Source organism: Panthera pardus, unplaced genomic scaffold, assembly GCF_024362965.1.
Source record: "Panthera pardus isolate Hobbes unplaced genomic scaffold, ASM2436296v1 HiC_scaffold_10, whole genome shotgun sequence".
NCBI classification, from domain to species: Eukaryota; Metazoa; Chordata; class Mammalia; order Carnivora; family Felidae; genus Panthera; species Panthera pardus.
In genome coordinates, this window is record NW_026526655.1 from 11,567,581 (window position 1) to 11,595,060 (window position 27,480).

Sequence of the window (27,480 nt, forward strand, 5' to 3'; positions counted from 1 at the left end):
CAGGAGTTGCAGGAAATAGGCTGCTTTCTTCTGAGGATAGAAAGACAATTTCTATCTCAAAACACAGAGGGAGAGGATGAGAGTAAATAACTGGCATAAGAGATGATGTAAAAAAAAAGCATTTAAAAAATGCTTGCCTCCCTAAAATTCTTGTCTTTATAATTTTAAGGAGATAGGTTTATTTTTTGATCAAAAAAGCAATGTATGCTCCTTGTGAAAAACAGATTCAGAAAGAAGAGAATAAAAATCACCTATAGATCTACCACCAGAGGACAATATTTGCTAAAATTTTGATGTATGGCACTTTTAAATTTTATATCCATAATTTTATATCCATGAATGTGTACATGGCATTTTGGAATCTATACATATGTCAATAAATACAGATTTATAGCTTCGCTTTAAATGGCCGCAGAGTAGCCTAATGTGTGGATCAACCAACATTTATTCAGCCAGCTGCTATTTTAGAATTTGGATCATTTTTCAGCTTTTCAACATTGTAGTAAACAATGTTATGGTAAATATCTCTAGATAGTGCTTCAGATTTTTCTAATAATTTAAATAAATGTCTAAAAGCGTAAGCACAAGACAAAATGGACACAAACTTTTCTGAGGCTCTGGGCATCCGTTGCCAAATTGCATTTTGCGGTACAATTTTACGCTTCCTATACGTATGTAAGTGTATCCGTTAAGGATATACCGTAAAGACCCTTTAGAGGGTCTTTTGGGCGGATCTCAAGCCAATGTATTAATAAATGTTTTGCAAGATTCGAGTCAGGGTATGTTTTTTGATAGTAATCCAGATGCTTTCACTGTTTATGTATCTTCTTTGAGCTGCACCTGTAGTATGTCAAATGTAGAAAAATCAAGGAAAATACAACACAGCTACTGGGTCAGCAGCAGCGAGCTGCCCACCCACATTCTACCCTTGGGTCACTCAAGGGGAATGTAGAAAAATAATCATTGCTTTCCTTCCATTCTTTGCCTCCCTGTCTCCCTTGCTCCTTCCCTTTCTGTCAGCTTTTGTTTTAATAGAACATTTCACCCAGAGTCTTAGGCACCGAATAGGAACAGCATGAGGGACAGAGGGCCCGTTATGCCCACCCTTCACCCCCTCTTTGCCTCCCCCGCTTCTCCCCTCTCAAGCCTGTCTCAGAGAGTCAGGGGGCAGAGATGGCAAAGTAACGAAGGCATTTATAAAGGAACAGGAATGATGTGAGCGTGGCAAAGGACCCTGGCTGAATGTGTGTCCTCTCTCAGCTGGCCACAGTGCCATTAGCGTTTCTTCTGTGGACGGTGACCCCACTTCCCGAAGCCCCTGTGCCGATGCAAATGTCTACCCAATGGTGGTAACATACAAATATTCCCTGATCGATGTTGCCAGGTAGACCTTTGGATTCACTTGCTTCAAAGGGAAGCCCCTGGCACAGCGATTGAAGGATGCCAGCGAAGAGAGCAGGAGCATGGCTCAGGAGGAGAGTGGATTTCAGTCCAGGCTTTGCCACTTATGAACTATGCCACCTTACGCCTCAGCTTCCTCATCTGTCAAATGGGGTCAATGACAGCACCTACCTGTAGGACTGAGGTGAGGAATAGGCATGGAGGTCCATACGACACCTAGCAGACCAAGGTGGTCATGGCAAAACCAGGACTGCACCGTGTGACGGAGGCCCTGAGTAGCCAGGGGAGAGGTACCAGCGGCGGAGGAACCCAACTAATGAGTAGAGACTTTCTCTACCTCGAGATTTTTGTCCACGGCCAGTTCTGTGACCGAGAAAGGGGAGGTGCGACAGCAGAGACAGTGGACAGTCTGAAGCAACCCTGTGGGGTGGGGAGTCCTGGTCTGGCACGGACGTCCAGAAGAGAAGCAACACAGGCTCTGTTTAGCTCGCAGAATATTGGCCTAGCGGATGGTTTTTTTCTTTCAAAAATGGAGTTAGCAAATTTTGAAAAAAAAAAAAAATGAGATTTCAGCTAAAAACCCGAGTTTATTTCTTCTCATGAAAAATTGGAAGATTTATCAACACGGGCCTAAAGTGCTGCCAGTAACAACAGACCGGAGCTGGTGCACGATGGCCCCCTCCAATGTGCCTTCCAGTTTACCACAGTCCTTTCCACTCCCTACTGTGCCCCACTGGGGTGCTTTTTTTTTTATTGCATTTGTATCCTTTTTTTAAGTTTATTTATTTATTTTGAGAGAGAGTGTGAGCGGGGTGGGGCAGAGAGACAGGGAGAGAATCCCAAGCAGGTTCTGCGATGTCATCGTGGAGCCCGATGTGGGGATCGATCTCAAGAACCATGAGATCAAGACCTGGGCCAAAATCAAGAGCCAGACCCTCAACCGACTGAGCCACCCAGGCGCCCTTGTACTTGTGTCCTGAATGAAACAGTGCCTATGCCCATGACTCTACCAAAAGCGGGGATTTAAAAAACAAACAAACAAAAAAACCCCAAACAGACTGAAGAGAATTGTGTCTTTTAAGAAAAAAAAGAGAGAGAGAGAGAGAGCTTATTTCTTTATGGAAGAAAAAAGTGGTGTGTGTTTGGTGTGGCTGCCTCACTCCTCCAAGTTACCTGCTGGATCCCTGTAGGAACCCCAGTCTACAATTCCTGGGGAATACCATGGTTTGCTAGAATTCGGCAACTAAAATGGAAAAGGGGAAAAGGCCAGTTTCTGTGTTAGTTCGGCTTACTTTATGTTAACTGAGTATATGTTTGAAAATCTCCAAATTCAGGGAAACCCCATCACTGACATTCAGAAGTCTGACACCTTTTTTTTTAACCACCCAGTGAGCTGACCCTTTTGTACCTGGGATTCCTTTCATGCCGTCTAACCCCGGCAATCCTGGGAGGCCCGGAGGCCCTGGGACACAAGGGCACTGGATGCACAGGAGGCCTGGTTCCCCTGCAATGATAGCAGCTTGTTACTCATAAACCCACATCTAGTCCTCAGAAAGGACAGATACTTCCTAACCACACAATCATTTATTACATTAAGATTTGTGTGTGTGTGTGTGTGTGTGTGTAGTGAAAATCACCTAGGACACTGTGCATTTTTTTATGTTGTTGATTTTTATTTTATTATATATATATATATTTAAGTTTATTTATTTTTGAGGGTGGGGAGAGGCAGAGAGAAGAGAGAGAGAGAATCCCAAGCAGGCTCCTTGCTGCCAGCATGGTGCCCGACTTGGAGGCTTGATCTCACAAAGCATGAGATGATGACAGAGCCGAAACTAAGAGTTGGGTGCTTAACCAAATGAGCCACCCAAGGGCCCCAGACATTGTACGTATTAATAAAAAGTCATTCATCTATTAGAACTGCTTACTTTATCCATCTGACCTTCTTAATGTTCTCAGAGGAAATCCTGAGTCAAGCATAAAACATCCTGTATTACAGCCACCTCTCTCCTTCAGTGCAGGATAATACTCATATTCCAGGAACATCCAACAATTTATTGCACGGGTGCTAAATAAATGATTGATTTATAGATAAATGAAAACTTTGAGGTAATTCTTCTGGAAAAGAGGCCAGCCTTGACTGTCTGCAGTTTGGGATCATTGTTGTTTTGGTGGGGGAGGAATCAAATGGGGACAGTAATGATGACGAGCATGGCTTACTTGAATAGAACAACCATTGATTGAACCAACCTTTGGGCCCATCGACTCCTGGGATTCCTGGAAACCCTATAGGGCCTGGAAGTCCACTATCTCCAGGTGGACCTTTGCGAAAAATGATGTCACCTGCAAAAAGACAACACCAGAACTTGATTTTTATCTCTTTATGTGTTTTTGTTCAATTAGCACGTTTCTGCACTATGCATTATTTTATACACACTCCCCCATACTTGTTTTAGAAGCCGAGTCTTTTGAAGGTTCGTCTACACTGAAGACTGAAGCATGTTGACCAGCTTTTCCTTTCTCATTACACATGTGATTTTTTTAAGTTTATTTATTTTGAGAGAGAGAGAGAGAGAGAGAGAGTGTGTGTGTGTGTGTGTGTGTGTGTAGGGGAGGGGCAGAGAGAGAGAGGGAGAGAGAGAGAATCCCAATGCTCAGTATGGGGTGGGACACAGGGCTTGATCTCACAACTGTGAGATCATTACCTGAGCTGGATGCTTAAGACTGAGCTACCCAGGGGCCCACACAAGTGATATTTTTTAATACTGGTGCAGTGATTCTTTGAAAGCTCGTTATATGGTTATTTCTCATCATATAATCAACTCGTGTTATTTTATTCAGTTACTTCTAATTATTTCAAGACTATTCTTTTAACATTTTTAGGCAAAGGGTCAAATCTCATTTTTCTATATATCTTGGATACCTTGAATCTTCCTGATACATAGTAGACGCCTAATACAGACTGAGTGAAAAAGTTCGGACAGAATATCATCTGTTTTCTCTGTATTGCTTATTCACATCTATCAAGTTCGTCATTTTTAAAAAAAAGTTTATTTATTCATTCTGAGAGAGAGAGAGAGAGAGAGAGAGAGAGAGAGAGAGAGAGAATCCCAAGCAGACTCCATGCTGTCAGCACAGAGCCCTACTTGAGACTCAGTCTGACGAACTGTGAGATTATGACCTGAGCCGAAGAAATCAAGAGTCATTTATCCAAAGGATACAAGTGTACTGTTTCAAAGGGACACATGCACCCCCATGTTTATAGCAGCACTATCAACAACAGCCAAAGTATGGAAAGAGCCCAAATGGCCATCGATGGATGAATGGATAAAGAAGATGTGGTAGATATACACAATGGAGTATTACTCGGCAATCAAAAAGAACAAAATCTTGCCATTGGCACCTACGTGGATGGAACTGGAGGGTATTATGCTAAGTGAAATTAGTCAGAGAAAGACAAAAATCATATGACTTCACTCCTATGAGGGCTTTAAGAGACAAAACAGATGAACATAAGGGAAGGGAAACAAAAATAATATAAAAACAGGGAGGGGGCAAAACAGAAGAGGCTCATAAATATGGAGAACAAACTGAGGGTTACAGGAGGGGTTGTGGGAGGAGGGATGGGCTAAATGGGGGAGGGGCACTAAGGAATCTACTCCTGAAATCATTGTTGCACTATATGCTAACTAATTTGGATGTAAATTTAAAAAAATAAAAAGTAAAACAAGTTAAAAAAAAAAAAAGAAATCAAGGGTCAGACACTTAACTGACTGAGCCACCCAGGTGCCCCTGAGCCTTTCATTCCTAATGTGGGTCTTCAAGAAAGCTCTTTCCAGTCCTTCCACAAGCATATGCTACTATAATGCGACAACGAACAGCTCATTCTCTTCGGCTTTTCTGTTCTATGACCAAATTTTTGGTCTTGCCATTTCAAATGTAGGCACAAGGCAATACTGATGAAACTAAATATTTGAAAATGGTACCTATAGCTGCCCCAAATTTCAGAGCAACAAGGTGCCAGTGGAAACATTTAACTGAGATGGAATGTGGTCCATGTAATGTCTGACTTGGAAAGGAAGGTTCGTTTTGTGATCCAGTTTTCTATGTCTTTAGAATGACTGGATAGTTATCTTTAAACAATAAAATCTAACGGCAGTTTTCTACTTAATGCAGTCATATGTGTATTTACACATTGATACATTTGTATCTACTTAAACATTTTCATACTCCTGTCATACTCATTTCAACAAATACTTGAGTACTTACAACGTTCCAGCCCCCTGTGCTACGTTCTCGGCTTAAAACAGCAAACTAGACACTGTCTCTGACCTCCAAGAGCTTTGAGTCTTGTAGGGGAAACTGACAATGACAGGTAACGTGAAAAACTCTCCTACTGGATAAGCTCGGGTGTTACAGGATGTGGGCTCAGTGAAAACTCCCTGTTGGGCTTGAACTTGAAGGTGCGACTCGAAGGGCAGACGGGTGTTGTTTGGCAAAAGATAGGAAGCCAGCGTTGTCTTGGAGGGGAGAGGATGCATGCATGGTGTGCCAGGGAAGGGGCTGTATTACCGCAGCACCCCGACTGTGGCACTCATTAGCTACAAGATGTTAGTGTTAATAATTCAGGTAAATGTCTGGCTATTTGAGCAATATTTGAGAAAGAACAGAAGCTTCCCTTTAGGCCAACAGCTATTTAAGAAATTATCCCATTAATAAAAAGATACGATATCCAAGAACAGGTTCATCAGGTTCATCTTCCGCAACATGAGCATCCTAAACCCACATCCTGAAAAAGACTGAGAGGACTAGAAATTGTTCAAATTCTCAACACGGTGAAACGTTTCAGTTTAGTTTTGCTTTGTTTTCCACGTTGGTTCACGCCATAGCTTAACAGCTTTTGTTCTTAGATATTGTATCTTTTTATTAATGGGATAATTTCTTAAATAGCTATTGGCCTAAAGGGAAGCTTCTATTCTTTCTCAAATATTGCTCAGATAGCCAGACATTTACCTGAATTATCTTATTAACACTAAGAGTTTTCCGGATTATTCTTTTGGATTTTCCAAGTTTATAATCGTACTATCTATAAGTAATATATCCTTCCTTTCTTAAAAACAAAATTCATGGAGCCCCTGGGTGGCTCAGTCGGTTAAGCAATCTGACTCGATTTTGGCTCAGGTCATGGTCTCACAGTTGGTTCGTGAGATCAAGCCCTGAGTGGGGCTCCATTGCTGACTGTGCAGAACCTGCTTGGGGCTGTCTCTCTCCCTCTCTCTCTGCCCCTCCCTCACTCATGCAGCCTCTCCCTCTCTCTCTCAAAATGGGTAAACAAACAAACAAACAAACAAAAGAAAATCCTTGACACGTAGAAAATTCTTAAGGCTATTAGGAGGGTTGAGTACAAAACACAAGACCTACAAGGCAGCTTCCAGAGAGGTGTTTGGGACACAAAGAGTGACCCACATGTTCCGAGGTTGTGTGTGCCTACCGGCCAACACAGAGTGCTAGGTGCCTTTACAGGTTGATGCAGAGGAGAGGACAGACACCCCTGGGCATCAGAACTTCCAGAACTTCACATCCTCCAGGCAGCAGCTCTGTGGTCTCTGCCTCAACTTGACCTGGCAGGATCTTGCCTCATGCCCTTGCTGCACACCTCCAGCCCACACGCTGATGCCAGGGCATAGGATGCCCTGGGAGCCATGCCAACACAGCCTGGAAGTGTGTGTGTGTGCAAGGGAGGGGGGGTGGTTAGTCTGGTCCCGTGGGATATATTCTTGACCCATGATTAATAGGAACAGGTGGATAAACTCTTGCCTCTGTTTCCTCTGGGACAGACTGTCCTGAAACAAAGTTAATACAGCTTCTTGGAGGATATTCTCCAGGGACTGAACAAGCAGTGGCAAACTTGGTCACCCCCTTCTCTGCTTCGCTCCCCCTTGCTCCTGCCTCCCACTGTGCCCTCCGTGGGAACTCAGCCTAAAGCTTTGCCGCACCTGCAAAGCCACCATTCCACCAGAGCTGTTTTCACAGTTAATGCGACGAAACACCAGCAGGAAGATGGCTCCTAAGACCCACACGGACGGATGGCCAAGCTGCAAGTAAGCTTCTCCATCGCCACTGATCTGCACACATCTGTCACTTGGGCCATGGCCACAAAAGGTACCTACCTGGTGGTCCTGGGTATCCCGGCAACCCTGTGGGGCCTGGTGCCCCAGGACAACCTGGGGACCCAGGAGGCCCCACTGCATTCTTTCCCGGGGGTCCTCGTTCCCCTTTCCTTCCTTTCACGCCTGGGAATCCAGGGGCTCCTCTGAGGCCAGGCCTCGACGACCCTTGGAGAAAAGAATCATTTTACCATATTTTAAATTTTTTCCCGATTCACACATGTTATCTTTCAATTGCAAAATGTAATATGTTCTTATTAATAAAAGTTGCCCCATCAAGAGGTATATAAAACATAAAACAAAAAGAGAATATCTTTCTTCATCTGTGGCTTTGCTAAACGATCACAGGTCAGCAAAGCTCAGAAGGCTCCAGTTCCATGAGGTAATTTATATAATGTATTACAAGGGACTGAGACCGAGTTAGGGGTGCACTGTCGTCTTTTTCTTTAAAAGAACCTCATGATAAATTCTTCAGTATATGTGGTTTTGTGGCTGTTTTTTCATTAAAGACTAGAAGATACCAATCTTTCAGTGTCCCAAATGAGAAAGAGAGACCACTGTCACTGGACCTCATTCCCACAGCCAATTGTCTTCATTATAAAAGGGCGTGATGGGGGTGGCAGGCATCTCCTGGGAGAGAAGCCAAGCCAGGTGACACAAAGCTCATCTGTCCCTCATAAGGTGACAAGGACATGAAGAGGGGATAAGTCTCGAATCTCTGCCTTGCAAACAGTTTAACTGTGAAGAAGAGAGACCTCACCACCAAAGGGCTATGAAACCAGCAGGGGTAATGACTGATTATTTCTGATTATTGACCATAAAGGTTTTGCCATAAAAGCAAATCCACCTGTCTGATGTCCGTTTTAGAGCTCTGTAACTTTTACTCGCTGCTTCCTAAAGGGGCTGATTCATTACTTGGGGGGTCGGGAGTAGAGAAAAAAGTCCTCCCTAATCTTTGGCCAGACCTCTGCTACATCCTTTTGTATTCCAACTTGGTGTATTTTTCCGTGCACATGCAAATACACATAATATTTATCCGTTTATCTATGTTTTTTAACAATGGGATTATAAGATACGTATAGTTCTGCAATCTGCTTAATTTTAATTCATTTTCAAAATTACGTAATAGCTTAATACACAACATGGTATAGAGAAAATTATAATTGACAGCAGGGCTTATCAAATCTTTGCTGCTTTTTCAGGGTTTCGTTTCCTCTACAAAGTGACACGTGATGGCATTACAGTTATAATTAAAGCCACTGAGGTTAATCCTTGATTAAACGTCCTGGATCCTCGTCTTCCTCTCTCAAGAGGCAACCACTCCAGGGACTCATGGATGTTTTTATACTTCATGGAATTGTCTGCATGTCCGTAAATAATGTACTGTGAAATTTAAAACTTCACATGAAAGTATAAGCTATGCATCTCATGCAACATGGGATACACTATGAAAACTATCTTTTTTTAGCCAGCCTAATGACTGCAAATTTCTGTTTTCTACCTCTGTGCCTCCTCTGAGCTTGGAGGCTTCAGTTATTGTCTTACACTTAGTTACAACCGCTGAGAAGTTAAAAAAAAAAAAAAAAAAAAAAGAGCATTTCTAAGTTACTTTGTGTCCATTTTCACTCCCCCCACTCCCATTTCGGCTGTAAATCACAAAGTTACCAATTAGGAAGCTGGAAACACTTTTGGCCCCGTTAGTGAAACATCTGTCCCACGCAAGCAGTGCAAAGGTGATTTTCCTTTTAAGAGCATTTCTGTTGGTGCCTGAGACGCAGGTACCTACCAGCACTTCCAGGAACTCCAGGAGGACCACTGGGACCTATAAATCCGTAACAGTAATTAATTGCTGGCAAGGATATAAACACTCCCCTCCCCCCATTTTTGAAATCTTGGGTGACAATATCATAATAATCAATAATAAATATTTTCATACTTTCTCTACTCCCACAGAGAGAGATAAAAGAAAACCTCGCTGATTGAGACAAACCGCAGAGAAGGAACTAGTCTTAGGTGCCTAACATTCAAAAGTGAATCATGCCACCTCTGCACCTTCAAACAATTCCACAGAGATCTACGAGGAGCCTGCTGTGTATCTGACACTTTGTTGGAACGGTTCAGGTGCGAGAAGATGGTGTTCCATCTCCAATAACATCGCACGGGGTTCTAATTCTTGGACATATGGAAGTGATTTATAGTGACCATATATCAGATTAAAAAAAAAATCTGTGTCTGTATCTATACTTGTCTGTCCATTTATTTAAGAATGCTAGGTATTTTTACTCTTTTGAGTGAAATTCTCCTTTGAAATCTTATGTGTATCAATAATTTGCCTCAGATCAGTGGTTCTCGATCCCGGCTACACACTAGAATAATCTGGAGAGCTTTTGCAATCTACCAGTGCTCAGCCTCCCCCCTCTCCCTGCCCCCACCTCCAGACAGTTGCATCAGAATCACAGGGATGGGACTTGGCACGTTTTTAGAAGTTCCCGGGGATTCTGATGTGTAACCAGAGAGGAGAGCTCTTGGCCTAGACCTTTCCAGTGTATCTAATAAATGTGACTCTGCTTCATGGTGCCAGGAGTTGGGAAATCCCAGATTTCAGTCCCTTCTTGTCACTATTATATGGATTTGCTCAAATTATGGTTTTTCAGGGTCTCCATTTTTTCTTTTGTATCCCACTAAGATTGCTGATTCTTTATATTCCCTCCTCCTGCCCTCTGGCCATTATTAGTGTTTTCTTGTCCGACTTGAACTTCATGCTTGCACACACAAAGAATTTAACTGCCTTCTGTGGTATAGCACCTATGGAATTTTCATATAAAAGTATGAAAATTAGGAGGCCATGAAAATTGGGAGACCTCTCTTCCCCCTCCCCACCCCCCCCCCCCCCCTGCAAATTCTAGGTCTATAAGCATATGTTACATGTTGCCTGGAGAGAAACACATGGAAATAGGCAGCAAACGCCTTAGGAAGAAATGTATCCTCACCCTGTGGGCCACGAGCTCCTTTGGGGCCTGGTGGGCCTGGAATTCCTACATCTCCCTTTTCCTGGTATGCATCATAATATTCTGTCTTAAAGGAAAAAGGAACAAATGAAGAGAAAAGATAGCTATTTATGGAGAGCTCACCAAATGCCATATTCCAATGTCTTTTATTTTGGCCCAAATGATATTTTCCTTATCTTCCTGAATTCATAGGTTTATGTGTTAGCAGAAATATGGTAGTCATATATACGTAATGGATACATGTAAAGATAAAAGTTGATGTTTCTGGTATCATGGTATCATATACTTCATGGGCTTTCAACTAGAAATAGATTTTATGATGTGACCCAGCTCACATACTCATAGTTATAAATATACATACATACATTTCTAGATATGTGTGAATACGTATGCAGAAACTGAAGTTTCACAAACAGTGACTTACCATTTTGACATTTGATCAATGCTGATTTTTCAGTATATTCTATCTCACTTAATTTTTTTTAATGTTTATTTATTTTTGAGAGAGAGAGAGAGGAGGAGCAGACAGAGAGGGAGACACAGAATCAGGAGTAGGCTCCAGGCTCTTGGGCTGACAGCACAGAGCCCGATGCGGGGCTCAAACCCACAAATCGAACCACTGAGCTGAAGTTGGACGCTCAACGGACTGAGCCACCCAGGTGGCCCTATTCTATTTCACTTTTTAAAAACACTTGTCCTCATGAGCTAACTTTATTTCAGAGTCTGTTGGGACCCACACATCAAAAAATACTCTGATTGTTTCTTTAAATTTCAGGATACCGATGACTTGCAATAATTGAGGACTCTTGTTTCTGACATGCTCAGTGGACCTACTGTTGGTCTTTAACCATCTACTTCGTAAGCAGAATTTCCAAGGACGATAATAGAAACTGGAATTAAAACACATACACACAGCAAACTGGGAATGCTAATTCCTCTCCAGCGCAACTGGCAAGGAGATTTCATTTAGAACTTGGTACATTTATCTTAAATGAAAGAAGAGGGGAAAGGGGCACCTGGGTGGCTCAGTCGGTTAAGCGTCCGACTTCAGCTCAGGTCACGATCTCGCGGTCCGTGAGTTCGAGCCCCGCGTCGGGCTCTGTGCTGACAGCTCAGAGCCTGGAGCCTGTTTCAGATTCTGTGTCTCCCTCTCTCTCTGACCCTCCCCCGTTCATGCTCTGTCTCTCTCTGTCTCAAAAATAAATAAACGTTAAAAAAAAATTTTTTTTTAAAAAGAAGAGGGGAAAAGAAAAGGTTTGTTTTTTGTTTTGTTTTCCTGTATGCTGCATGGGGCCCACGACTTTGCTGGCTTGTTTAAAAAAGAGGTAACAAGAGTATTGTGGTTAAACACTATGTATACAGTCACAAAAAATAACTCACAATAATAACAGTAATGATAATATAATAATCTCCATCAAAATCCATAATGGCATATGTGCACCTGCCAAGGGTTGGCTAAGTGCTTTCACCCTAAGGCCCAATTATTCTTCCCAGCAACTCCATAAAAGTATGTTGGGGCTATTTGCATCTGAATCACTTACTTGTTGTGTGAAGGTGAGAATTTCCAGGACCTTCCTCCAGTTACTTTACTTAGTTAAATTTACTTAGTTAAATTACTTAGGCTGAGAGGTCTGAGAACGGTGTTAGGAATGGGACCCCCCTCACCCCCACCCCCTGACTCTCCTACTACCACCGTCCTTTCTGAATGGCAGCTCCACTCGGCGCATTGAACGTGAGAACCACTGTCCTTTAAGGCAGGAGACGAAGGGATACTGGAAGTCAGAGCCCGGATCTCTTTTACTCATCTCCTTAAGTGACAGGGTCACAAAATAGAGAATGTGCTCTATCTCTGCAGTCAGGAGCTGACAGACATCCGTGCAATCCACATCCACACTGCAGAGAGGAGACAGCCTGCTGAGACGGAGCTTGGGCTTGGGGTCAGTGGCTTCTGCTGGCCCTGGTTGGGCTCGTGCTGCCCACAAGTGCAGGATGTCATATACCCATGCCCAGACAGAGTGGGTGGAGCTCGCTCCCTCTGCCCTGGGTACCCCAGCTGACCTCCACGGCACCCCTCCTGCTCTGCTCAAGGCCACAGGTCACCTGGGGCCATGTGTGATTGAACAAAGGTTTTCTTCTTTCCCACCGCCGAGGGTGGGCATTGCTAGTGCCTTCCAGAGACCACATAGGACCAAATAGAAATATTTGTCCATTGCCAAATGGACAAATAATGACAACAGCTATTTTCTTCCTTGGTTTGATAAAAAAGTAAGTACTATCATCTCTTAACAGTTAATGAGAGACGCCAATTCAAAATTTCCTTGATGCTTTGGAGGACTTGATCACCCATGACAATCGGACATTATCTTTAGTTACACTTACTGGACCACGGAATCCTGGAGGGCCAATGTCCCCTTTCCACCCCTGTGTTGAAAGACAGTTACAAATTGTGAGTACATTAATCCAAAATATTTACATATTTGGTATACTGAAAAAGCAAAATGCACAGCTAAATAATAAACTGACTTTGGGTTATTTCCCTGGAGGGCCACACCTGGGGCAAGAATCCTGTCAACAAGGTCCTGAGAAGCAGCTGTGGCTCTAGTGATTTCCAGATTCCCTCCGTGCCAGTGCCTTCCGAGGGTGTTTCTATGCATTACACACTCCCACGTTCTCGCCCAGATCTCAGGCACAGCAAAACCAGGCTGTGAGTTATATGCAGTCCCCACTGTCCCAACTCACCTGTAACCCACCCCCTTCCTTACCTACTCAAGAGGGCATTTTCAGAATTGGACAGGAAGTGATATTATTTATTATAGGGTAAATCTTGAATCTGCACATATCCTTACATATAACAATTATTTGAAAATGTCTGTAACATGTTGTTGGCAACGCATGAAACGGACTACGGCGCACGATTCATTCATCGTGATCTTTCAGTGTGTCATGACCCAGGTTGAGACTCACGGGGCTCAGCCTACACTTGCCCTCCGATGACCAGAAACCCTTGCCTGCAGGACTTCTCCAGCTCCTTCCTCATGAGCAAACTAAATCTCACTGGTCACTGTGTCAGCCAGCTTCTGTCACACAGAGCGAGTTTTCTATCTTTCCCACAAAACTGCCCTTCAGGTGTCCGTGCAAACTTCACATCCCTCACTTCCTCTTAACAAATATAACTAAGGTGTTTTAATGAACACTGGTCGCAATTCCTTGTACCTATTTCCAGGGCATGGTGGGGAAAGGGCGGGCAAAAGCCAACTAGTTAAAAGAGCCTGGAGAAGAGGATGTTCGAGAGGGCATTACCTTAATGCCGTCTTCTCCTGGTAACCCAGGGAAGCCCCTGTTGCCTTTGGCTCCCTGTGGAAAAGGGCAGAGAGAATGGGTCAGGAGGCCCACGGGTCAATTTCTCCTGTGGGAAGCAAGAGCAGTTGGAACTCCTTTTTGCAAAGAAAAATTAGGGTGGCTCAGATGGTCTCTCTTCACAGTGAGGGTGTTGCACTCTGATTCTCAAATGCAGGTTTAAAAGGCCGCATGCTTTTTCTAGATTAGTAGCTACCGATGACTCCCCAGAGTGCTTCTTCACCGAATGGAACTAACATTTCAGTAACATCGATGGGCCAAATCATGTCTTTACCTCAGTGCCAGGGAAACCAGGGGTTCCGTCTTTTCCAGGTTTTCCCTAAAACAAAAACACATCATTTAATAAATACGGAAAACCTGAATGATACGATCGATCGTCTCCTCTCGACCTCGGGCAAGAGAGCCTGACTGAGACTTTCCACCCATTTGTTAGAAGAAAAAAAAAAAAAAAACTACTAATCATGGAACACGTATGACCTTCTCTTGGTGGGAAAGGCAGAGCCGGGCAGAAGGGGAAATCAAGGGGGGGTCAGTGGAAGGAAGATTGGCAATTAAGAGCTAAGCTTCAGTGAGATCTAATACTATCCACCCAAGCTTGGAAGAAAACTTGAAAAAGCAGAGGAGTGGACAAAAAAGCTTAGAAAGAGGGAGGTGTTCACAAACTATTCGAGATGTTGGCAATTCCCCGAACTGCAGATATGCCTGTATTTGGACATACTTATAAAAATATGGTGCAGTGTTCTAAACAGACAGGGCTTTTGGATGACCTATTATGAAGTCTACTCTCCATGAGAGAATAAAAATCATACTATTTTTTTCTTAGAAAAATATACACTTTTCTCAATGTAAAAGTTTTAGAATTTAAACACAATATATGTGGTTAAATATTTCTAAAAATAGAGCTGGCCGGGTGAATGGACCCTGGTGGCTTCAGTGTCCCCACTACCCATGTCACAGCATGTCCCATTTTCTTTGGGGAGCGGCCGTTCCCTCACTCTGTGTGATTCTCATGGGGCTCTCAGTCACAATAACCCTGACCCCGCTGGTCTGGCCAACCCTGGAAACTTCTTCCTGGCCACAGTTCGCTTTCCAGAGTGAGGCATAGAACCAAGTTGGGTCAATTAGAGAGATTCTCTGGGGTTTTATTAATGGCCACAGGGAAACACACTGTCTCCTTGGATGCCATTAATCTGAACTTCTCACCTTTTCTCTCTATTGCCACCTACAAGGAAGAAGGTCATTGTCAAAGGAGAGCATGAGGCCAATCAATGCACACAGAGGGGGAGAAATGGTATGGAGGGCCCCCTCCCGCCATATTGTTTCAGGCTCTGAAGTCCTTGAAGGCTGTTTCAGCCTTAAACTTCTCAGCTACTTGAACATATAAGTCTCATTTCTTAAATCTTTTTCTAAATTTTTTAAAATATTTACTTATTTTTGAGAGAAAGGGACAGAGCACGACGAGCAGGAGAGAGGCGGAGAGAGAGGAAGACACAGATAGGAAGCAGGCTCCAGGCTCCAAGCTGTCAGCATAGAGCTGGACCTAGGGCTCAAACTCACGAACGACAAAATCATGACCTGAGCCAGAGTCAGACGCTTAACCGACTAAACCACCCAGGCACCCCATATTTCCTAAATCTTTAAAAAACTTACAAAAGTCTAAGCTAGTTTGAGATGGGTATCGTACACTTATTTCCTAAATAGTCCTGAGTATTTACTAATACAGGCTGCACATGACACTGAATTTCCAAATTTACCTGCGGGCCAGGTTCTCCAGGAGCACCTTTTTCAGCTCCATAAGATTCCCCAGGCGGTCCCTGTATTAATGAGAGTTATATCAAATTGTACATATTATTGATTTTTCTTACTTATCTTGATTGCCATTAACTTTTTCCTTCTGATTATCCTGTTATATTTTAAAATGTTAAAATCATGGTTCATCTAAGAGGGAAATCTTATTTATAAGTATTCGTTTAAAAATAAATGCTAAAATACAAGATGCTATATGCAAAGAGCCCAAATGCCCATCAACTGATGAATGGATAAAGAAGCTGTGACATATATAGGCACAATGGAATACTACTTGGCAATGAAAAAAGAATGAAATCTTGCCATTTGCAACAACATGGCTGGAACTGGAGGGTATTATGCTAAGTAAAATAAGTCAGTCAAAGACAGATATCATGTTTTCACTCATATGTGGAATTTGAGAAACTTAACAGAAGACCACGGGGGGGAAGGGAAGGGAAAAAATAGTTACAAACAGAGAGAGAGGCAAACCATAAGAGACTCTTAAATACAGAGACTCTACTGAGGGTTGATGTGGGTGGGAGAAGAAGGGGTGGGGAAAATGGGTGGTGGGCATTGAGGAGGGCACTAGTTGGGATGAGCATTGGGTGTTGTATGTAAGTGATGTATCATGGGAATCTACCCCTGAAGCAAAGAGCACACTGTATGTTAGCTAACTTGACAATAAATTATATAATAATAATAATAATAATAATAATAATAATAATAAACCCAGATGTTGAAGATGAATCGTAAGATGGGTGACATTGGGCACATATACCACAGCGTAGGGATTTCAGCTAGAAGTAGGTGTAAAATAATTCTAGTATACTCATGACCTCTGCAGTAAAATACTATCATGTTCTAGCAAATATTAAGATTTAAAAGTAGATCATATATCAAAATAGGCTCTAAGGCTCTACTTTACATTTCAAGGGAACAGCATGAGTGTAAATGACCTACTGAGGGTCCAGGAGGTCCGGATTTGCCCATGGCTCCCTTGTCCCCTTTCTCTCCCTTGAGGTCCTGCCACAAAAACAATTTCAGGTCATTACACACAGATCAAATAAGATTTTACTGCTTTTACAGATTTCTCTGTCTGTTCAATGTACTGGATTTACAAAGAACTTATGTACCTCTTGTTAACATGACACATTATTGTTTTTCACATTTCAAATGTTATACTTGTGAACCCATTGAAACTAAACACAGACTTTTTTTTTCTTTTTTTTAAAGAAAGTTATCTTTTGGATCAAACTGTGTTCAACCAATTTAATTCCTGCATCAGTTTTCAATAAGCACATTCAAATCATTTTTAATGTATCTTATTTTCATTTTAATATACAGAAATTATTTTCATTGGGATCATTTTCTGAGTATATGTTATGATGAGAATTTGATTTCCATTAATCAGGTTTGTTTGCCCCCTAATTGCATTTTATTGATTGTATTTTCACTCTTGTGAATCATCTCTTGGGGCATCAGTTTTTTTGTTTTTTTTCAAACTTGATTTTTTCCCCCCTGATCAAATCTTCCAGATCTAGATTTTGTCAAAATAAGACTTTTTTTCCTGTCAATTTCTAGTATATGTGCTGCCGAAGCGAGCACATTTCCTGTCAATTTCTAGCCAATACCATTTTAGACTTTATTAATTTTATTTTTGTCAATTACCTCTTAAAAGTGGTTATTTTCCTCAGGTAAATTTTTCTCCAATCTTCAATGAGAGTTATTATTTTGATTATACCAAATTTTGCCGTGTTTTGCTTTAACTCTTTTCAGTTTTGTTTTGATAATTTCTATCACTAAAAATTATTTTATTTTTAGTTTATTTTTGAGGTGATGAAAGTGTTCTAAAATTGCAGGTGGTAATACTTGTAAACCACATGAATGCACTGAAAGCCACTGAATTGTACATTAGAGAGCAAATTTCATGGTATGTAAATTATATTTCAATAATTTGTTAAAATTAATTATAACTAAAACCCATGAATTTTATTCTTTAAAACGGATGTGTGAATTATGATATGTGAATTATATTTCAATCAAGCTATTATTGAAAATAATCACAAGTCTTAAAAAGAAGGATGATTTGTGTTTATTTCTTCCACAAGAAAATTGTTAGTTAACCCCTCACTTCCCTCCCCCCATCCCAGGCATTCCAGGATCAACCTAGTGTCTAGGTTTGGGGTATTATATTGTGATTCACTTTTTCTGAGCATTCAATTCAGTTCTATATCCTGGTCTTTCCAGCTACCCCATGGTAGGAACAAAATGCAAATGTTAATGTCAAAAAACAGGGTCACAGTGTCCTGGGAGAGAAATTAGGGCCAAATGGCCCCTGGGGTTATAATGGCAGATAAAAATGTCTCAGTTGGTTACAATACCACTCCACCCATATCTTTAGGTCATTACTATCCAGTTGGATCAGAGCCATATAACCATTTTGTTATCATTTATTCAAACATACTCACTAAATCCCCATCTGAGTTGGAAACAGTGAGAAGGGATGGGGATAAGAGGTGAGCAAAATTAGATCCAGGCTCCACCTTCTAGAACCTTGGAAGCTGCTTCCTCTGATCTTGCCTCACATCCCTGTCTCATTGTTTTCTGGTTCTCCAGTAAAAGATGGGGATAAAATAAAATCCAGAGGTTCAGGCAGGGCTGAACTGGGCTTAGACGGAACTTATAAAAGAGGTAAAAGATCGCAAGGACCTCCCCCCCCCCAGAAGAGAGAAGACACAACCCTAGTAATAAAGCGGAAGAGTTACCGTTCTGTTATCTGGGCCGGTTAGCGTCACAATAACCGTTCCTGGTGGTCCAGGGGGTCCTGTCAATCCTTTCACACCCTAAACACAAATACACTCAGGAATGCAAAGCTGAACAACATCACCTTTGCTTTTTTGAAAGACAGATGCTCCTTCCCTGTTGGTTCTTCGGTGAGAAGATAGAGCCAATGATAGAGCAAACACACACATTTATTTCGGTGTCACTCAGTGACTGAGACGTATAGGTTGGTTGCTCTGAGACTTAAAATGTCTTGCCCACAAATAAACCCCAGTATTTGAATTACCCGCTCTCCTTTTTGTCCTATCACATTATCGCCCATGTGACCCTGTAAGAAAAGGCAAAACAAAATTATTTTTAAAAAGAAAATGACTATGAATGGTCTAAACCCACTGAAGTGCCAATGTTTGTAACTGACCATTTACATTTTAATTATAATGTCAGTATTGTCAAAATTATTTTAGCTATTTCTTGGAGGAGAGAGGCACACTATGTTTCTTTCAAAAGTAGAGATCGTGAAATGCAGAAAGCTTACGGGATATACTTAATATGGCAAATGAAGGCATGATGTGGCATGGGGAAAGGAAACCAGCTCAGAGGACATTTATCTGGCTCAGCCACTAGCTGGTTACCTAACTTTCTGATGCCCTAGTTTTCTCATCTTAAAAAGAAGAAGCAAGGGTAGCTGAACTTCGGGATTCTGAAATTCCTAGAGAGGCTAAGAATACAATTCAGTCTTCAGTAGTAATTTAGTGACATGAGAGAAGAGAAAGGCATGCAGGGCCCTTCATGTACTGGCTTAAGATCAGGTTGGTTTGGGGAACAGTCCGCTGCAAACGTTTATAGGATAAAGTATTGGGTGATCAGTCCGCTGCAAAAGTTTATAGGATAAAGTATTGGGTGATCAGTAGGATTATCAGAAATGGGAAACCTACGGACTTGCCCTTTCCTGATACGGAGCTCCTTATAACTGAATTATCAGGGATCAAGTTACTAAGTGCAGGGAGAAGCGAGTGAGGGGTGCAGAGCTGTCTGCCCCATTCCTTTCCATGGATTATTCCAGGGAATAATCCTGTGCTTCCAGAGAGGGTCTGGGCAGTGACCACATGTCTAATCAGGCCAGGTTTGGCTTTTAGCTTGCTTAGGGCGTTCTGGCTGTTGTGACACACGAACTATAATCTACCTTAGGTCCCGGAGGTCCCATGGTTCCTGGAAAGCCCTAGAAAAATCCAGAAGTGAAAATTACAGCGGGAAATGTGTACCAAGCCAAAAACTCTGTGTAAAGCTTTTAGCTATAATGAATTTATTAGTTTATAGTGTCTATAGCTGTGATGGCTTCATACTCACAAAGAGCCCTGGAGGGCCAGGTGGACCAATGGGTCCAGGAAAACCTGGAAGGCCTGGTAAGCCCTGTAAATTAAGAGAAGAGTAGGGTAAGTTTAACTTTACTTCTTACCTAAGAACAATGTCCATTTGTTCTTAGTTCTTAGTTCTTAATTAAATCTATTAACATATTTTAATGAAAGTTGAGGAGCATGATGGCTCTCATTCATGGCTGCAGTTAATTACAAAAAAAAAGGGGGGGGGTGGGGAAAGGAAAAAAAAAAAAAAAGGTGCCTAAAAGCACGTTGCCATGTAGAACAGGTTGCCAGGGATACCTGGATGGTAACATTTCCAGGAGTATGACCAGAGCCGTTGCTTTACTTTAGAAGGGTTTTTAAATTTTTGAAATTTTGCTTTTGTCTGTGTGTCTGTCTCTCTGTCTGCCTGTCTCTCAGCCAAGCATACTCCTCCCATAGGGCTTTCCACCTGCTCTCCTTCTGTCTAGAATCCTCTTCCCCCAGACATCTAGAGGACCGACTTCCTTTCCCTTTTATTTTCACTCAAATGTCATCCTTTCCCAGCTCGCCCAATGTAAAGCCACAACCCTCCTTCCAACCTGGACACTCCTTTATCCCCTGGCCCTGCAGTCTTTTCCTCCTTGGCATTTTTTACTATCTAACCAACACTTATTAATTTACATTTTTTTCTATTTTCCCCTACTAGAATGTAAGCTCCATGATGGCAAGAATTTTTTTTTTTGCGGGGGGGGGGGGGGGGGCGGTGCTGATTTGTGCACTGTGGTATCTCTACAGCCTAGAATAGCTCCTGGCATATAACTGGCATGTAATTCATGTTTCTTGTATACATGAATGTCCCACTGTTAGATCTTCATCAGTAGCACCCTGTAGTACCTAGCCGACACTCAATGCACACTTAAAGGACACGTCAACGTCCCAGATGGCTGCGATCTCTTCTTACTGGATCCCTTTCCTTCAGCATCAGGCCCCTTAAATGTTTCTTAAACAAGAAAAATCAAGAGGCATCATGTTCTGTATCTTTCCTCAAAGGTCGGTAAAGCCTCCTAAGCATGTCATTCTGCCATTTTGTGGCTCACCATTGGTTGGCAGGGGTCACCATCCAGGAGCTCAACAACCTGAACTCAAACTCTTTGACTTACTTAGACAAATTTCCAGAAATTTCCACATATACTTCTGAACTAAGTTAAAATATTTCTGGTTTTAACCTGGAAGTTAGTACCTGTGCCTGAGGTCTACCAAAAAATCCTTTTGGATCACAAAGTAAAGCATACACAGTCCCCCAAATGGCTGTGTCTCTTTGTATCTATCTGGGATCACACTCAGATCTACATACATATGGATCAGAAAGTAAACCACTCTACAGGAAAAAGGCACATTTAAATAAAACCCACTTACTCCTGCAAATTTTGTAATAGGGCTATTACTTAACATTATAGTTTTAAATGATATTCAGTGTATGATACAAACCTATGCTTGATTTCAACAAATACAGAGTAAGTGGAACATAACTATTCCTTGAACATTCCTTCTTAGGTGTAGAAAAGCCTGGGTAATTGAGATTTAAGAAGAGATTAAAAGACTTATGAACAAAATCATCCCTTTATGTTAGTTTCATGGAGTTTCTCATAAAGTGAATATTCTAGAGTGAAATGAAGTCGATATGTAAACAGAAGACATGTGAATGTCTACTGCAAATGTTCTTGCAGTTGTCAGAGGTGGGGGTGGAGCATAGGTGAAATGTACACATGTCCAGTTATAAATAAATGAGTCTTGGGGATGTAAGGTACAGCATAGTGACTATAGTCAATAACATCATATTCCAGATTTGAAAGCTGCTAAGAGAGTAAAGTTCTCATCATAAGAAAAAAAATATTTGTCACGGTGGTGATGGATGTTAACTAGACTTATTGTGGGGATCATTTCACAATATGTACAAATCTCTGATCACTACCCTCTACACCGAATATGTCATATGTCAATAGTATCTCCATGAAAAAAGAAAACAAAACAAAAAAGAAAATGGAAAACAAACAATAAAAATGTTCCCAAGAGGGGGAGGAAAAGATCTAGGGGAAGAGAGAGAGGAGGGGCAGAGACAAAGACAGAGATGCAGAGACACAGAGAAGGGAGAAAGAGGGAGAGATGGACAGACAGAGACAGAGAAAGAGAGCCAGAACCAGAGAAATGAGAATGAGAAGACCATCCCTGAAGTGCTATACCTGTAATCCTGGGGCTCCTGGCAACCCGGGGTCACCTTTTCCATCAAGTTCTATACCTTCTGCAGCAGGAGCTCCCTTGAAAATAAAGAACTTCATCAACTGTAACCAATGTTATATTTGCAAAGCTCCTTTAAATTGCTTATTCAAACTTCTACTGCTTCAAGGATAAAAGTGCTTTTCAGGGCATACACGTAGAGAAAAGATTTAAGATTACTCAGTTTGGAAGAGATCTAAGATTTTCATATATCCTAAGATAGACAATTTACTGGGCAAGCAAGAAAGACATAAGAATGACAGAGCATTTCTCAAGATTCCAGAATTAGTGGCAGCTCCTGATCTGGAAGTCGGGACCCTGAGCCTGATGTCAGTTCTTTCCTCCTAGACTCTATTTCCTTCAAGGATTTTCCAAAACTTGTATTTCTTAAGAGGTATTTACAGAAAGAGCTAAAAGAAGTTGTCCGATAGGAACAAATATCATGGTCCAATTATTAACTGGTTTCTGAATTAATTATGAAACCTGATTTGGAATCACTTATATCTCATCATTTAATGGAACCCCTTTCAGATGTACCATTACAGATTTCCTTTCTTTCTTCTTCTTCTTTTTTTTATCTGTTTATTTTGAGAGACAGAGAAAGCACGAGCAGGGAGGGGCAGAGAAAGAGGGAGAATCTCAAGCAGCCTCCACGCTGTCAGCGCAGAGCCCATGCGGGGCTCCAGCTCACAAACTGTCTTGAGATCAAGACCTGAACGGAAGTCAAGTTGGACATTTAACTCACTGAGCCATGCAGGCGCCTCGGAGATTTTCAATACTAATATGCCACACATGACTTACCTTTTCTCCTTTCAAGCCAACAGCACCCTAAGAAAAGGAAACCAAATACACAGAATCACTGCTTTGTCCTCACTGCTATTCAGCCCCCTCTCTCGCTGTATACTTCCCGCTGGCTTTTAAATACGTTCAACTTTCTTTCATTTAAAGAAACAAAACCTCCCCTTAATCTCCCCCTGCCAGTACTGCCCGTATCTCTTCTTCATGTCACCTTCCCATTCTGTTCAGATCCCATTCACTCCTCAGTCCCACACCTGCCTCATGCCCCATCCATGCTCAAAGTATCCTTTGCTAAGTCCTGCAATGATGGTGATGTTGTTAAAATCAATGACAAGTTGTCAGATCTTCGTGGACTTCTCGGCAGCATTGGGCAGCTGTCTGCCACTCCCCTCTACGGAAATACATCTTTCCTAGGCTCCCATCATCTACTCTTTCTGGTTTTCTTTCTACCACCAGGGGCCCCTCCTCTTTACGGGCTTATTCTCCTTGACCCGGACATCCCTTGCTAGAGCTTTCTAAGTCATGTCCAAGGCTCTTTTCTCCTTATTCTTGCTCCTTGAGTCACCACCATCCAGGGCCTCTCTGAGCAGATCTAGCTGCCTATCAGTCATCTCCGCTTAGATGTCTCAAATGCAAAATGAAGCCTCAAAGTGCAAACCTGAACTCAACGCATTTATTCATTCATTCGCCACCCATTAGTTGAATGTCTCCTCTCAGCTGCTCTAGACTTTCCCACAGTCTTGACGGATTTCAGCATACGACCATTCTGGAGTAAATGGCTTGTGTTTACACTTTATACAGAGTTAGAAATGGACACCTACCGGGATCCCCGGGTAGCCTGGTATCCCCGGAAGGCCTGGAAACCCTTGCTCACCCTGGAAGACATACAAAGCTTGTCATTCTTTCTTAGTTGTTCTAGAACAGCCTATTGAGATCTTTTCCCTGTTTCTGTCTTCCAACCCTGCAGTGGTAAATCTAGACAAAGTAACCCAAATTCCTTATGGCTGCTGGGTCATGAGGCTGAAGGCCAGAAAACCATTATCTTAACTGAAAACAGGATTAGAATCTACTGTTTCTCAAATTGTGCATAAATGGCAAAAGTCTAATTGTGCCAAGAACTTTTTAATTGCTGTTTCCTTGAAACTTTACTAATTAGTTCTTTCATGGCCACCATTCTGGGAAAAGGAGAGTGCGGTCAGGAAACAAAGAGGATGAGTGAACACTGCAAAGTTCAGTCGTTCCTTGCCAAAGACCAATTTTGCATTCCACGCTTTTGGTTTCTGATTTGCATACACTCACAACCTCAGGCGAAAGTAACCAGGTGAGGTCCCCCCATCCTTCTGTGGGAGAACATGAGAGAACGCCCCCAAAAGACAATCAGAAATCAAACCAGAGCAGGAAAGAAAACCGTTAAGTTTCTGTATGCACACTATTGGTTTTGGCTAAAAGGATCTTTCAAGGAAAGCCTGTGCCGTCTCATTCTTCCTTCACCTTGATTGACTCATTTGGCAGAATGTTTCCCGACCAGCTCCTGTGTGAGGAGCACATACCTTAGAACCATTGCACCCTGGTACACCAGCAGGTCCATATGGTCCAGGATGGCCCGGGGTGCCCTGGAAACACAGCAAGTCTCAGAAAGGAGACATAAGCACCAGACCCGGGAACAAGCGACAAGAGTGAGGAACCCAAGGTGACGAAAAAGATGGGCTAATTTAGAGAGTTATTTAAATACAAATGGCTATTAATAGTTAAGTAGTATATACGGTTATTTTAGATCACTTAAATAAAAATCATAGCAAATGAAATGGGCTAACAAAACCAAAAATTACCAAGTGAGATACAGATATTTTAGATATAACAAGAGACCTTTCTATACAAAATGAAGTCCCTTAACGTGCTGTTTTAAGCTGGAAGAAAAGAAAGGAAAAAGAAGAGGGATATGTGCATGAAGTAACTATTATTTTACTATTCTACACTATTCAACAGAGATAATCTATCTTATTCCATCTATTTTATTCTACTCTATTCTGATCTATTCTATTCTATTCTATTCTATTCTGATCTATCCTATCCTATCCTATCCTATCCTATCCTATCCTATCCTGTTGTATTCCACTCTATTCCACACTACACTCCATTCCATTTTATTCCATCTATCCTATCCTATCCTATCTCATCTATTCTAGTCCATTCTATCTCATCCCATCCCATCCCATCCCATCCCATCCCATCCCATCCCATCCCATCCCATCCCATCCCATCCCATCCCATCCCATTCCATTCTATCTCATCTCATTCCATCCCATCCCATCCCATTCTGTCTCATTCCTTCCCATCCCATCCCATCCCATTCTATCTCATTCCATCCCATCCCATCCCATCCCATCCCATCCCATCCCATCCCATCCCATCTCATTCCATTCTATCCCATCCCATCCTATTCCACTGCATCCCATCCCATTCCATTCTAACCCATCCCATACCATCCCAACTCACTCCACGGTATACCATCTCATACTGTCAAGCCCCATCCTGTCTTGTTCCACTTTGTACCATTCTATTCTGCTTGGATTTCAGGAAATACAGTTTGGCTTGTATGTCCTACAAATTCACACTCTAATATATTATGTGATTCTACTGTGACATTTTCATCATGTAGCATATGTCTCAGTACCCATTTCCACGCACTATTGCTTTAACCTCTTTATTAAAATGAGCTTCCTTTTTATTTTTTAACTTTACATATTTTCCCCATTACTTACTGGAAGTCCAGGAGGACCTGAGAATCCTGGCAAACCAGTTATTCCCTAAAGACATAGAAAAGGGGAAGGTGGCAAGAAAAACACTTTTAAAACGTTCAACCTGAAAACATAAAATTATTTGCATTCTAATAACCCCATCCTGCAACTGTAATCAGGAATGGCTAACATCTATTTGAAAAACAAAAAAGTTTTGACAAACTTTTCTAAATCTTACATTTATAAAACTTTTTAAAAGAGATGATTAAGATCTTTTTTTGCCTTTTTGGATAGATTTTTAAGGCATAACTTGCATATAGTAGAGTGCCCTAAGCTTCTGCAAACAGCTTGAGGAACGTTTACAGATGTCTGCACGTACATATTGTTATTACCGCCACCCCATCCAGACAGTGAAAATCTCTACCCCCTCCAGCCGGTTCTCTCACACCTTTCCCAGTCCATCAGTACCCACCCCCAACATAGTGACCACTGTTTTCTGCCACTCCGGATCACTTTTACCTGTTCTTGACCTTCAACTATAGAGTGTAGCATACAGAATGTATTCCTTTGTGACATCTGTATAACTTTTACAGTGCAGAGTTCTTATTTTTTATAAAGAAGAAGACGGACCAGTTGGACTACTAACCCTTCCACCTTTGGGACCGGTGAGTCCTGGAAGTCCTGGTGAGCCCTAGATCCAACATAAAAAAAACAAAAAACAAAAACAAGCCCAAAAGGCAAACACTGGAAATCATGTGGCACTAAGAAACCCATAAAAGTCGCCGTTTTATTCATACCACCAGCCTGTTTTGCTCTTGTGATTATTTCAGTGTCAACACAGTAAATTGCTTGTTTGTTTAATTGGAGCTAAAATATTTATCGGAAAGGACAAACAAAAATTCAGACAAACCCCTGTTACTCCATGTGGGGGGGTCAGGGGGGCCCGTGGCATTAGCATCACCTGGAAGCTTGTTAGCAAAGCAGGCTCTCAGGTCTCCCCCACCTCTCAGACGGGTTGACTCAGAATCTACATTTTGACAAGGTTAGAAAATGTTTCGTGTTCACACTGACGCCTGTGAAGAGCTGCTGTAAAAGCCCCACATTAGCCAGACAGCTGCTGAGGTCTGATAAGGATAACGATACAGTTACAATGGGGGATGAGAATGGCAGCCAATATTTCTGTGCATGAAAAACACCTTATTAGCAAAATGTGCCTGGCACGCACAAATAAATAAATAGCAAAGCAAGAACTGCCTGAACCAGAGATAAACTAGCTTCGGGCATCTGATAAATACAGTTTAGAGGCCTTGTTTCTTAGGGAATTACCTTAAATGGAGACTGTCTTAACCAGGCCACTTGGTGGGAAAGTTCCATTGTCCAAAAACTGTTTTTATCATTCCTGGGAGTTTCAGTAGGTTTTGGTATTTTTTTATTTTTTATTTTGAGAAAGGGGTTGTTACAGAGCCTTCTGAGATTGGATGGTCAAGGCTAAAGTGGGCCTTCACCGAGGAGGTGGAATTTTGCTCGTCTATGTTCCCCTCCCCTGCTGGATGCTCTGTGTTATGCTGCAGAAGACTCAAGAGTGACTAGGTTTTATGTCCCCATTAGAAATGTTCTTCATGCATAAAATACTTAAAATTAAGAGTGGAAATTTTTTAACCTGAAAACTCCATTTGGTCAGGTTTAATAGGCTCTAATTGTCTGCCTTGGATCAAATTATCTTTTGTGTGACTACATTGATAAAGCACACTGTCGTCCTATACGAACTCCATGACAACATGATACACAGATATTCTTTTCTTTTCTTTTTTATATGTTTTATTTATTT

At 41.9% G+C, this 27,480-nt stretch overlaps 1 protein-coding gene across 2 annotated transcripts in view; it reads right to left on the reverse strand.

Annotated features, from left to right (window-relative positions):
• Positions 1-27,480, reverse strand: part of COL4A3 (collagen type IV alpha 3 chain) — a 133,595-nt gene that overhangs the window by 37,001 nt on the left and 69,114 nt on the right. The window contains exons 4-23 of one of the 2 annotated variants that reach the window (XM_019445723.2): positions 26,299-26,343; positions 25,677-25,721; positions 24,465-24,527; positions 23,736-23,789; positions 22,918-22,944; positions 22,083-22,157; positions 19,850-19,912; positions 19,686-19,721; positions 18,789-18,830; positions 18,487-18,564; positions 16,682-16,744; positions 15,688-15,747; positions 14,208-14,252; positions 13,877-13,930; positions 12,956-12,997; positions 10,559-10,643; positions 9,355-9,390; positions 7,572-7,736; positions 3,652-3,744; positions 2,810-2,905 (exon numbers count right to left, since the gene is read on the reverse strand). In XM_019445723.2, coding sequence (XP_019301268.2) covers positions 2,810-2,905; positions 3,652-3,744; positions 7,572-7,736; positions 9,355-9,390; positions 10,559-10,643; positions 12,956-12,997; positions 13,877-13,930; positions 14,208-14,252; positions 15,688-15,747; positions 16,682-16,744; positions 18,487-18,564; positions 18,789-18,830; positions 19,686-19,721; positions 19,850-19,912; positions 22,083-22,157; positions 22,918-22,944; positions 23,736-23,789; positions 24,465-24,527; positions 25,677-25,721; positions 26,299-26,343 — 1,267 coding nt within the window. Of the gene's footprint in view, positions 1-2,809; positions 2,906-3,651; positions 3,745-7,571; positions 7,737-9,354; positions 9,391-10,558; positions 10,644-12,955; positions 12,998-13,876; positions 13,931-14,207; positions 14,253-15,687; positions 15,748-16,681; positions 16,748-18,486; positions 18,565-18,788; positions 18,831-19,685; positions 19,722-19,849; positions 19,913-22,082; positions 22,158-22,917; positions 22,945-23,735; positions 23,790-24,464; positions 24,528-25,676; positions 25,722-26,298; positions 26,344-27,480 lie in introns of both variants that reach the window. The other variant, XM_019445722.2, reaches the window with a different exon arrangement.